General features: G+C 40.3%; 3 protein-coding genes across 3 annotated transcripts in view; 1 reads left to right on the top strand and 2 right to left on the bottom strand.

Moving 5' to 3' along the window:
- LOC134182732 (26S proteasome non-ATPase regulatory subunit 10-like) overlaps positions 1-232 on the bottom strand; it is a 3,960-nt gene extending 3,728 nt beyond the window's left edge. The window contains exon 1 of the mRNA XM_062650168.1: positions 109-232. Within this exon, the coding sequence (XP_062506152.1) occupies positions 109-216 (108 nt within the window). The 5' untranslated portion in view covers positions 217-232. The remainder of the gene's footprint in view (positions 1-108) is intronic.
- Positions 233-295: 63 nt separating this feature from the next.
- LOC134182731 (6-phosphogluconate dehydrogenase, decarboxylating-like) lies at positions 296-6,217 on the top strand. Its single transcript, XM_062650167.1, has 13 exons — positions 296-356; positions 415-448; positions 592-633; positions 2,305-2,484; positions 3,116-3,300; positions 3,474-3,540; positions 3,602-3,670; positions 3,885-4,076; positions 4,892-4,955; positions 5,021-5,151; positions 5,218-5,351; positions 5,477-5,576; positions 5,668-6,217. Exons 1-13 carry the CDS (start codon positions 349-351, stop codon positions 5,908-5,910), a joined length of 1,449 nt encoding a protein of 482 aa, XP_062506151.1. The 5' UTR covers positions 296-348; the 3' UTR covers positions 5,911-6,217.
- A 121-nt stretch (positions 6,218-6,338) lies between these two features.
- The window catches only part of LOC134182399 (uncharacterized), a 7,807-nt gene continuing 1,645 nt past the window's right edge, over positions 6,339-12,500 (bottom strand). The window contains exons 4-12 of the mRNA XM_062649798.1: positions 10,678-10,803; positions 9,765-9,884; positions 9,585-9,707; positions 9,335-9,460; positions 9,149-9,274; positions 8,980-9,084; positions 8,809-8,904; positions 7,704-8,192; positions 6,339-7,465 (exon numbers count right to left, since the gene is read on the bottom strand). Of these exons, the coding sequence (XP_062505782.1) occupies positions 6,657-7,465; positions 7,704-8,192; positions 8,809-8,904; positions 8,980-9,084; positions 9,149-9,274; positions 9,335-9,460; positions 9,585-9,707; positions 9,765-9,884; positions 10,678-10,803 (2,120 nt within the window). The 3' untranslated portion in view covers positions 6,339-6,656. The remainder of the gene's footprint in view (positions 7,466-7,703; positions 8,193-8,808; positions 8,905-8,979; positions 9,085-9,148; positions 9,275-9,334; positions 9,461-9,584; positions 9,708-9,764; positions 9,885-10,677; positions 10,804-12,500) is intronic.

Genomic DNA, 12,500 nt, shown 5'->3' with positions numbered 1-12,500 from the left:
TTTTCAAACACATAACAACAAAATAAAAATATTCTTAATTAATTAATTAATTATTTAAATATTTTTGAACGCAATATCATAATTGTCTGTCCATTTTTACAAACCAACCTTGTCCTTAACTCCAGCTTCAACAGGAAATTCACCTAAATGCTTCTGCAGCTCTTCAAGCTTTCCTTCATAAGCCAACGTGCACGCAACTTGACTAGACACCGACATGATTGACACACTAACGCACGTTACATAGAGTAGCTCAATTAATATTAACACTCTTAAAAATGCTTTGCTTTAACGCGCGTTACACTTTGCGTAAAGACGTTCCGTCTCGTCTTCCTCATTTCCAGCAGCACAATGGCAGAGTAAGCAACCGTTCTCTACGCATTTTTCGTTGTATATACACGTTTTCTTGCATTTTAGGGCCGACATCGCACTTATCGGACTGGCCGTCATGGTGAGCTGCCGGTTTGCGTTTGATTTCGTGCCGTTTCGCATGCAGTACGCGTAGATCTGTTTGCTGCTTTGCATCATGTGGCTTTTCTGCGCGGAATGCACGTCGCACGTGTCGTTTCCTTTATGATTTTCTGCTGTTTTTAGGGTCAGAATCTCATTCTTAACATGAACGATCACGGATTTGTGGTAGGTGTTGTCTGCAGTATTGCCTGTCTCGAGTTGCCTACATTTTTTGCTCTTGAGACTGTGACGTCACGACACGCCTTGCTGATTTCGTTAGCACTCGCACACATAGCCTCGCACCCCGGCCCTCTTGCGCGCTTGGAGAAAAGGGCGTGACACACGTTGTCTTCGCGTGCGCGCATAAATTACCTCAAAATCGGCGTAATGTATGCACGCATGCGCACCTGACGTTGTTTAGAATCGAGTCGATATCGCACGCAACTGTTGAACGGACAGCGAAACAGTTTCCGTGTGTGGATGAAACCATAGATCTATACCCAAGGTCAAGTGATCCAACTAGACGATTTTAGACCTTGCTTTGTGGCAGTGTCTAGTTCGATGTCTAGTCGTACTGCAGTCGGGCTGTTTACAGTGTTTGCTTGGCGAGAAGGATTGCAGCAGAAGTTGCAGTTTATTTTGGGAATTTCCATCTGTACAGACAGATGGTCTTCCACGCAGATCTTACTCCGTCCATTCGAGCTGTACAGTAACAGAAAATTGAGCACATGACAGCCAGGACTGCTATCTAATACCCCATTCACACGAGCTCTCCTAACCAGGCCAGCCCGGGCTGGCACGGGTCATTGCTGAATGAAATCGTCGTGTGAATGCGGGCTGAGCCGTGCTGGCCTGGCCCACCACAACTTGCCGTGCCAGCACGGGTTGGCCCAGATCAGTGCAGCTTCAAATCGTCGTGTGAATGCGGGCCAAGCCAGGCTGACGGCCACGCATGCTCAGTAGATACGAAAATGGCATGGTCAGAGCACGAAACTTTGTACCTCATTGAATTGTGGGGTGAGGACAGCATCCGAGTTCAAATTGAAGGCTGTGCTAGAAACAGGGAAGTTTACATCAAATTAGCGGAACAAATGAAGGAAGCGGGATACTCACGAACGGGCGTGCAGTGTCTCTACAAACAACATAGCTAGCGTGCACACCAAGGAACACGCCTAATATCGCGGCTGGCTCGCTTTACTAGCCCGCGCTGGCTCGGCTCGGCTCGGCCCAGTTTGGAACTGTGCTCGTGTGAATGGGGTATAAGTCGGAAAAAGCAGACAAAGACATCACCTGGACGTGTTCGATTGGCTCTTCCATCCTCTTCCAGAAGAGACTCCATGTGCACGTCCTTCTTGCGACTTCTACAGATAGTCCGCTATAGTCGAAAGAGCCAATTCTACCAACTCTGCTGCTCGTTGGAAGAGAGTCTTTTGGAAGAGCCCAGTCGAACGTGCCCTTGAACAAACGGAAGCTGTTTACTGTCATGTTTGCACGCGACACAATCAGCTCGAGATTCTAAACAACGTCGGTTCCACATGCGTGCATACATTACGCCGATTTTGAGGTAATTTATGCACGCATGCGAAGACAATGTGTACCAGGCCTTCTTCTGGCACGCAAGAGGGCCTGGGTACGAGGCTAGCGCACACACAGCCGTGGAGTCTCGCGTACAGTAGTTTGAATAATTAAAATAAATAGCATGATGTAGCAATTAGTGCAAGTTTTGTATGATAGACATTAGACTTAATTGCACTCATGAAATGATGTATTTGATTTAATTATTAATTTTTTATAAATTAATTTTTGTTTATTTATAATTAATTATTTATTGTGTTGTAAAAATTTTTACATTTTTAGGTTTGTGCATATAATCGCACTGTGGAAAAAGTTGATAAATTTTTGGCAAAAGAAGCGAAGGGTACAAAGGTCATCGGAGCGAAGTCCCTGAAAGAGATGGTTTCGAAGCTGAAGAAACCACGACGAGTGATGCTGCTCGTGAAAGCTGGCAGTGCTGTTGATGCATTCATTGATCAGCTGGTAAACATGCAACTGATTGCTCATAGATATTAATAAATTTTAATAATTTTAATTAATAATTAATACATATAGCTTAGTAATTAATTAATGTAGGCATATAAGATTGGTATCAATAAGTTAGTTAATGCTTCCATATTTTTGAAAATTGGGGAACAAGAGCAAGTGGACAGAAATGTGTGTTGACCCTAGAACAACTGTAGAGCAACCTATTTGAGCATTGACTACAACTCAGTGTGCACTCCTTACCTTTGTTGGACATCCTGCCACCTTCGGTCACAAGATTCCATCACCAGATCTACCTGAGGGAACGTCTGGCTGTGGCTTGAGGATTGGAATTTGAAAACAGACGTGTGTGTGTGTGTGCTGTACCATGGTGCAGAAGGTAGTCAACGAACTCTGACTTTAACCTTTGGCTTCTCACTTCCAATGGACAGACGTGCACGCACGCACACGCACACACATACACACACACACACACACACACACACACACACAAATGTAATGAAAATAGCAAAAATATGTTAAACAACATGAAAATTGCCATCTTTTCCTTTAACTTAATGTTTGCAAAGGTTTAATACTAATTAATTAATCATTTTAATTTGAGTTTTATTTCAATTTTGTTTCTTAGATTCCGTTGTTGGAGGATGGTGACATTATTATTGATGGAGGAAACTCGCAGTATACCGACTCGCAGAGAAGAGCTAAAAGTCTGGAAGAGAAGAAGATCTTGTTCGTTGGAAGTGGCGTGTCTGGTGGAGAAGACGGAGCTCGCTATGGACCTTCACTCATGCCAGGAGGATCAGAAAAGGCTTGGTATGATGCATGACTTGTATGTTGCTTCGTTATCTTCTGTTTGTGTCATTGCATTTGTCTGTTTGTTTGTCTGGCTGTGTTTGTTTATTGTTTGTTTTTCTATTTGTGTTTGTTTGTGTATCTGTTTGTCTGTGTGTCTATTACGTTTCAAAGCATTTGTGTGTTGTTTTCAGGCCTCACATCAAAACCATCTTCCAAGGCATTTCTGCTAAAGTCAACGGAGAGCCATGCTGTGACTGGGTAAGTCACCAACATAATACTGTTGACAGTATGTATTTATTAGGATGTTTTGTTTGTGTAGGTTGGAGCTGATGGTGCTGGGCATTATGTCAAGATGGTGCATAATGGTATTGAGTATGGAGACATGCAGGTAATGACAGTCACAGTTTATTTCTTTATTGCATCTGTCTGACTGTTTGTTTATCCATCAGCATCCCTGCCTACTTATCTATTTATTTAAATTTTATTTATTTAATAATTAATTAGTTGATTAATTAATAATAATTAATTTAATTTGTGTATTGTATGGCTGAATGTCTAGTGTGAAATATTGTTTTTGTGTAGTTTGTTATGTTGTGTTGTAGCTCATCTGTGAGGCATATCATCTGATGAGGGATGCACTTGGGATGAGTGAAGATGAGATGAGTGGCGTGTTTGGGGAATGGAACAAAGGCGAGCTCGACTCTTTTCTTATTGAAATCACACAGAACATTTTGGCTTACAAAGACACAGATGGGACACCATTAGTTAGGAAAATCAGAGATGCAGCAGGACAGGTCGGTAATCAGTGTTTCTTTATGTGTGTCTGTATATTTGTCTGTCTGTCTTTGTTTGTGATGGTTGTTTGTCTGGTTGTTGTTTGTGTGTTTGTCTGTCTGTGTCTGTCTACTTGTCTGTCTGTCTGTCTACTTGTCTATATGTATGTATGTATGTATGTATGTATGTATGTATGTATGTCAACGGTATTTCACTACTGATAAATAACTTTAACTCTACATGACAATGAAGCCAAAAACAACTATGCCAGTATCCCACATGGGACAGTCTGATATAAAAAGCATATTGTAGGCAACAACAACAACAACTAATGAATAAAGCTGTGTCTTCTTTCCTTGTCTCAGAGATTGCTCTCAATTTTCTCATCATGACATTAGAGTTTGCATGCTTTCTGTAGACACACTGACAATCTTCTCCTCCACTGTTGAACAAATTGAACTTCATTAGACTTCCCTTGCTGGTTTCTTACTCTTTCTGCCAGCTGGTCCGGGTATGACTCTTTCCTCAACAACCAAAATGTTCAAAAGCCAGTGGAATAAATGTTGGATGATAAAGGCCAGGTTGCTCTTGGATTGAATATTTCTCTTTTCTTCTTCTCTCTTTTGGTGACTGCAAATCTGTCTTCCCTGGCTGCCTGGTTGAGGTGTTCTTGCTGAATATCTGCCTGTCTGTGTGACTGTTGTTTGTATGTCTGTTCGTGTGTCTCTGTGACTATTTGTTCTTTGTCTGTTTGTGTGTGTTTGCTTGTTTGTTGTTCTGTATTTGATGCTAAGCTATTGGTTAAACAATAATACATGTAACATTTCTATTGCAGAAAGGAACAGGCAAATGGACAGCCATCTCTTCACTCGACTTGGGCATGCCTGTCACACTGATCGGTCAGACAAACAACATGAAAACAACATTTCATAATGTGTGCACTAACTCACATTGCCTACTTTAGGTGAGTCTGTGTTTGCACGTTGCCTTTCGTCTTTGAAAGACGAGAGAGTAACAGCCAGCAAGAGCTTGAAAGGGCCGAGTACGACCAAATATGAAGGTGACAGGAAGGAAATGGTGGAGCACATCAGACAGGTAGACAGTGAGAAGTCGTGGAGGATCTCCTTGCCCATTGATTGTGATGTGTGTTGGGGTGATTAGGCTCTGTATGCATCCAAGATTATCTCGTATGCCCAGGGCTTCATGCTGCTGAGAGAAGCAGCAAAGGAATACAATTGGACACTCAACTATGGATCAATTGCTCTCATGTGGAGAGGTGGCTGCATCATTAGAAGGTTGGTCTTCTGTCTGTCAGTTTGTTTGTTATTTGTCTGTCTATCTGTCTGTCTGTCTGTTGGTCTCGTTTGCATGTTCGTCAGTTTGTCTCTGTTTGAGAGGTGAGTCGGTGTTTGTTGTGTAGTGTATTCCTTGGCAACATCAAGGAAGCGTTTGACAAGAATCCTGGTCTCACTAATCTTTTGCTGGATGACTTCTTCAAAGATGCTATTCATCGCAGCCAGGTCACATACATAATTTGTTTCTGTCTGTTGGTCTGTGTGTCTGTCTGTCTGTCTTTCTTTCTTTCTTTACTGACCTTTGTCTTACTTGCAGGCATCATGGCGTAAAGTCTGTGCAATGGCTGTCACTCTTGGTATCCCCACTCCATGCTTCAGCACTGCTCTCGCCTTTTATGATGGCTACAGATCAGGCAGCTTGCCAGCTAATCTCATCCAGGCACAGAGAGATTACTTTGGTGCTCACACATATGAGCTGCTCTCCAAACCCGCTCAATTCATCCACACCAACTGGACTGGCCACGGTGGTTCTGTCTCGTCATCCACTTACACTGCCTGATTGGTCAAGTGTAGCCATTGATATCAACACTTGTGTTTCAATTGCAGTGATGCTGTTGTAATCTTGACAGCATGAGATTGTATGTTGCTGTCATTTTAGCTCAAATGGATGTCTGTCTGATATCATTTACTCCCAACAGTTGTATTGATTGTTCTGATGAATTAGGTGCAGTACAAGCAAGTTGTTCTCCTTGTTCTCATTGATTTTAAGTTTGATATTAATAATCATTACAGATTGACATGCTGGGTTTGTAGGTTGCTAGACATAAGTGAATATCTTGATTATTAAACAGACACATGGACAGACACATGGCTAAAAACTGATGCTACTGTCAGCATAATCACAATTTCTCAATAGTTTCTAATCACAGGTTGAGTGTCTTGCCTATTATCCATCAGAATTTACATACAAACAGACAAGCATTCAAGGTGAATAGGCAAGTTCTATCATTTTTATTACAATAGACTGACATTTAGCTGCAGCATTGACAAACACAACTGACAAACAACATCTAAATGGCTATAAAGCTCTTCATCTAGAGTCAAACGTTTTCCTGTAGTTCACATCAACACAAACTGTAAAAACTGTGAGACTGACTGCTAGACTATCAAAAAGTTAATGTCAACTCATATTGCACAGCAGACTACACACATGCAACATCATCTATTGCATTTATAACAAGCAGCAAAGTTGGATGAATTGAGACAAACAGACAAACAAATACATCACAATTATCTGCTCCTAAGTCACATCCACGGCATCTCTACGAGTGTCACTTTGTCTTCTTTGTGTTTCTTGCCTTTCACCATCCTTTTGGGAGGACAGGAAGTGTACTCATCATTCTGCTTCACTGCATTCACTTGCATGAGAGCTGCTGCTGCAGAAATGCGATCACGAGGATTCTCTTCTGCCATAGCGTAGCAGATGTCCTGCAGTGGAACATAAGGAACAGCTTGAAACTGCCTCTCACGTAATTTTCTCTCTGTAGCAACTCCTGTGAATAACTCAACAAACGTGACTCCCAAGCTGTACATGTCGGCTTCTGTTGTGTTGCTTGGGGCCGCTGCACGACCTTCCACAACTCGTTCTGGTGCAATGTATTGTGGGCTGAGAGGACCAACAGAAAGTGACTCGTTAGAGAAGCGACAAGAGCCCAGATCACCGATTTTGGCTTGCATGGTCTTGCTGATGAGAATATTGGTAGAACAAATGTCTCCACGAAGAAAAGCAGGCTGCAGCTGGTGAAGATACATCACACCACACAGACATCCCACAGCTATATCCACTTGTTCCCTCATGGACAGATATCTGCTTCTCAAAGCAGCATTGATCACATCTTTCAGTGATCCTTCCAAAAGCTCCATGACGATACGAAGAGGAACTTCATTGTCAATGATAGCTCCACAGATGGATACGACATTGGGGTGATGGACACGACTGGACACCGACACTTCACGTCGAATCAATGAAATGTTGAAATCAGTTACTCTAACCGGTTCTTCATGAAATGTCTTGACAGCAACTGCTACACCACTCCACATGCCAACACCAACCTCTACAATACACCATCAATACACACATACACAAACAGTAGAGCACTTATTATCTGGACAGATCATCTCTGCCACCTGGTCATCATGTGGCCACAAAATCAATGATGGAAAAATAATATTACAGCCACATGTTAACAAAGTGCTTCATACTGGGTATCTGGACACCCTCTGACCCAATCCTGTCCAGATAAGTGGTGCTCTACTGTATAGTTAAGCAACCAATTTACTCATTTCTGTTACCTCCATAACCTCCTGTTCCCAACTTTAATCCAGTCATTTGTAAACTGTCATCATGGATCTGTATAAGGCTGTCATATTGATGTTGAAGTCTCTCCAGTTCCTGCACTGCTCTTTCACTTCGTTGCAAGTCTCTTGCCAGACGTTCATTAGTCGTGTGCTCCTCTTGCACCTCGTGCCTCAAAACATCAATTTCTCCTCCCTGTTGTTGCAGCCGGCTCTCCTTGTTATCCAACTGATTTGTCAGTGTGCTGAGTTGGTTCTGTAGTCGTTTGTTGTTTTCATCACGTTCCTGCATGAGTTGCAGCAATCTCCTTACTTCTCCCACTTGACGTTCATTCTCATCAGTGACAGCACGAGTTACAGCCTCCTGATCAGCCAATTGCTGCAGTAAAGCAGATTTCTCTGCTTGAATGGCTCGATTGCTTTCTCTGAGTTGCTCCAACTCTCTTTGTAAATCATCAACTTGAAATGCACTTGCTTGATGCTTGACTGCAAAAATAAATAGTAAATATTAATACTCAAACAAGCAATAATACAAATAAACAGATGAGTGAGTAAGAAGACAGAAGACCGAGTATGCAGACAGACAAACAGTCAGCAAACAAATCCATCACATGAAGGCAAAAATATTTAGTGTCACCTCACAGTTTGTTTAAACCAACAACATACATTACTGATACAACATGGAAATGACTGTCTGATGTGTTCAACAGATCTAGAATCTTAACGTGTTAATCATGACATACAACATCCGTCTGCTTGTCAGATTTTAGTGAAAATAAACAAACTTTACTTGCAACTAGAGCAAGTGGTGGATAGTAAATATCTTAAAAAGAACAACAGAGTGACAGTAGATAATAGTTGTACATGTTGGATGACTGGGTTACATAAAATAAGGCAGGAATGCTGCCCATCTTTACGTTCATCCCACATCTCGTGTCACATTACATGCTACATGTGACCTCATCATCACCAACTGACTTAGCTAATGCAAATTGTATTTGAATCGTCTGCTCATTGAGTATAAGGAAAGTCACTACAGCACAGTTTATACAAAAATTTCCTGCAAGAATAATTGTGAGCTCATAAGTAAATGAGTGTATACCTTGATGATAAGAAACAACTCGATGTTGTTGTAAAATGTTGACTGCTTCTTGATCTTTCTTTAGCATTCGTAAGCAATAGTTCAGATCTCGAATTGCTATACACACAATAAGATAGAACTCATACTTTGTCCACTTTCTATCATTTCTAATCATTTTATGTGACAACACACCTGCACTTGTTGTGGGATGCAAAATATTGACACTTTCCTTTAGGATGGTTTCTGCTTCTTGCCACTTCTGTTGTCTCAAAAGGACTTTAGCAACACCAAATAAACCTGAATACAAATAAACATTCTACAGTTAAAACAAAACAAAATATGACTCTAGACAATGAATTACTTCTTCCTCTTATTGGGTGTTCCACACCTATTGATTTACTCATCATTTCTGATGACTCGTGGAACAATGTCAAAGCAGCCATTTGTTGGTCTTGTTTAACTTGACACTCTGCCAAGCGACAAAGTGCTGACCAAAAGGAACAATAAACATAATTAAGAGACAATTCTCATATTTACAATCTCTCACTTAAAGCAGTCTCCCAGTGGTTGGTTGGTAAAAAGCGTCTTTGTATTGTTGCTGCTTCCTGCAGTATCCTATTGGCACGTTTGTAGTCACCCCTTATCACCAATACTTCTCCCATTTCACTCAACACTACACAACCCAACACAAGTCAGCAACATATGTCACACATCTAACACACTGACAAGTTCAATGATTATCTCAATGTTACTGTCAACATTAAACTCTTCAAACTCATTTCCATCTTGTAACTTACCTTCTGCCTTGCCTTGTTCTTCTCCCACCATTTTAATCCATCCATCAGCCTGTTGTAACAATTTTTTCACTTCCTTTTCTGTTCCTTCATTTAGATGAATTGCATAAGCCAATTGAGTAGCAGCTACTCAAACACAATCAGCAACAACAAACAACATTTCATTGACACAGCTATATTCACCTTCTGCTTTCACACCATTGTCATCCGTGCTGATTGCCAAACCATAACCTTCTCTCATCACATCTTCTGCTTCTTTTGTTAGACATTGAGAGAGAAGGCAACGTGACAAATAAGCACAATCTACACAACAAAATACAATTTAATTAATAAAATAAAGCAATCATTGAAATCAATATTTAAAAAGCCATATTAATGCATAAAATGTAAATTCTTTTATCAATAAATTCAAATTTCTACAAAACAAACTATCGCAAACCAATATTTCATATTTAATAAATAAATGTTTGATTTAAGATTAGCAATTTTACCAGCAAATGAATCAGCATTCTTTGTTGTTTTCTCAGATCACTCAAATAAATCCAAAGCAGCAAACATCATAATCACGACTGCAATTTTCCATCATAAATACACACACACTCTAACATCAGCACATAGTCAGACCTCGTTACTCTGACATCCAATACACTGACATCCTTGCTTTCCCACAAACATACACGTACAACCAATTTACAAATGTGACACAAAGCCCTCATGTCCACATTACCAATAATCTGACAGTTGCATTAATACAACAAACACTAGGGAAACAAACATGCTTGCAACGACCACATCTGACCGTATCTATTAACATTCACAAATGCAACAAAGACTCGTATAAAGTCGTGCTTCTCCACTTTCATCACTTCCCTCCACTTAATTAACTAAAGACATTGACTTCAATTCACAATGTCTAAATTGACTTTTCTTCTCTCTTTGTCTATGTGTCCTCCTTGACGACCCGTTCATGTGTTCCTCTCATCTCTTACACTCTACTCAAGCTGCAACACTACATTACTTCATTAATTAACAAACTCATAAACCTAACACTCAATATTACATTCACTTACAAACTCACAACATCACTCTTACTCACTTTCTGCCATCATGACTTTGTCCACAGAAGACAATTTACGCTTGATGTTGAGTGACTCTCTTAGATGTTCTGTTGCTCTTTCATATTTGCCCTGATGGTAAAGATACCATCCCATTTGAAGTAACACTAAATTAGAGACACAACAACAACAGTCAGTCACATCATCTCTTCTAGTTGTAGTCTCTCTTCACAGTCTGTCACACCCTCCCAACATCTTCACCTCTCAACACACACTACACACTAGACATAGTGCACATAAATCATAATGAAAATCTAGCTGCACTACTGTCTGTTCCCCATAAGTGTGAACTTTGAAAATCATCAATATCTCCACTGTTTTTTGGACTTTCGCCATGATCTCGGTATGGTTAGAAACCGCTAGGTCTGGCATTTCTGTTTATTAAACTATCTAAGCCTTTCCTATAAATGAAATGAAAGGATAATACTTGTGCATATCAAAGACAAACGGGTGGAGCAATGGTTATTATCCAATTATCTTGTAAGACCAAGGAATCAGCAACTGGAACCATTTAAGATAATTGGTGTAACATGGTCCAACTGGAGCAGCTCCTAGTGCTTTAATGAGCACACCTGGTGTGACCTCTTTCATTACTCACTACCGAGTTCACACTTACCGGGAATAGACAGTACTCACATTTCTACATTTCTTTTACTTTCTTCTGCATTAATATTTCCCTATACACTAAATAATGACTTGTACATAATTGTACTATACACTAAGTCACACAAAGTTTGTTCTAATTATAATATTAATTACAATTTCTAATTGTTCTACTTTCATTTCTGACAAAGTATGACTTGTATCTGTTGATGGACGGCTGTTCAATATCCAACAATATTACAGCAGGATGTCACTCATACAAACACCAGTTATCCCAACACGTCCGTCTACCAGACACAGGCTGCCTCCCACTCACCTGAGCTTTGCACACGAAACGGTATTGTGAGAGTACAACCCATCCTCATATGTGATTGTAAAAATGTTGCAACTGCAAATTAGAAGCAAACTAGAGTGGTTCTGTCCATAGAAGAGAAGACAGAAATTTGTAAGAAAGCCTCGAGTGGCTGCAGCTACGTCTGCATTGCTCAACACTTTGCAATTGCGAGCTCTACCATGTGGGACATCATCAAAACCAACAACAAACTGCAGACATTCCACTCTCACCAGTCCCACACGTTAAACAATTTGGTTGTGTAGCTGTAGTGAGTAGACGTCATGCAATTATCTGGATTATTCAGAGTTATGAATAGAGCAGGTCCCAAAGTCTTCACATAAGTCACATCCTACTGTAACTTACGCAAAACACAAAAGTTCTGCTATAAATTGTAATTCTCTTAATGGAAGAACAAATTGCCATCATAACGAACACAAATGATGTCACATGAAGAATATGCAAAAAGCAAATGCAACAAGATTTAATAAAACTTTGTCCAAATTACTAATTAATGACCAAAAATTGTTGTTCTTGTAAAATAATATAAAATATCAAATTAATATCAATCCTGAGTTCATAGTCAATAAAACATTAATTGACAAACAAACTGTTGACAGAACTGATAAAATGCACGATTTTAGATGTAGGGTAGGTGTACCTAATTGTGGACACTCCCCGGTAATTTGAGTTACTGTACAATCGCTGTTTTCTCTGGTAGCCTGCATAAAGAGACAGTGAAACATGTCCAATATACGCACCAATGTCTAGGCTCCGTAACAATACCTGTACGACTAGAATCGCACAACGTCAGCTAGCGCACTAGCACAATATACGAGATAACATCTGTAAACAGCCTGGACCGGGGTG

Source organism: Corticium candelabrum, chromosome 7, assembly GCF_963422355.1.
Source record: "Corticium candelabrum chromosome 7, ooCorCand1.1, whole genome shotgun sequence".
In the NCBI taxonomy this organism is placed as follows: domain Eukaryota; kingdom Metazoa; phylum Porifera; class Homoscleromorpha; order Homosclerophorida; family Plakinidae; genus Corticium; species Corticium candelabrum.
Note: the sequence above shows the minus strand (reverse complement) of the source record. Positions and strands in the feature narration are given on the sequence as shown.

Excerpts from the sequence above, each read along its gene's own strand:
- LOC134182731 (XM_062650167.1), top strand. Across the intron at positions 4,077-4,891 it reads TCAGAGATGCAGCAGGACAG|AAAGGAACAGGCAAATGGAC; the intron begins GTCGGTAATCAG and ends TTTCTATTGCAG. Across the intron at positions 5,352-5,476 it reads GGTGGCTGCATCATTAGAAG|TGTATTCCTTGGCAACATCA; the intron begins GTTGGTCTTCTG and ends TTTGTTGTGTAG.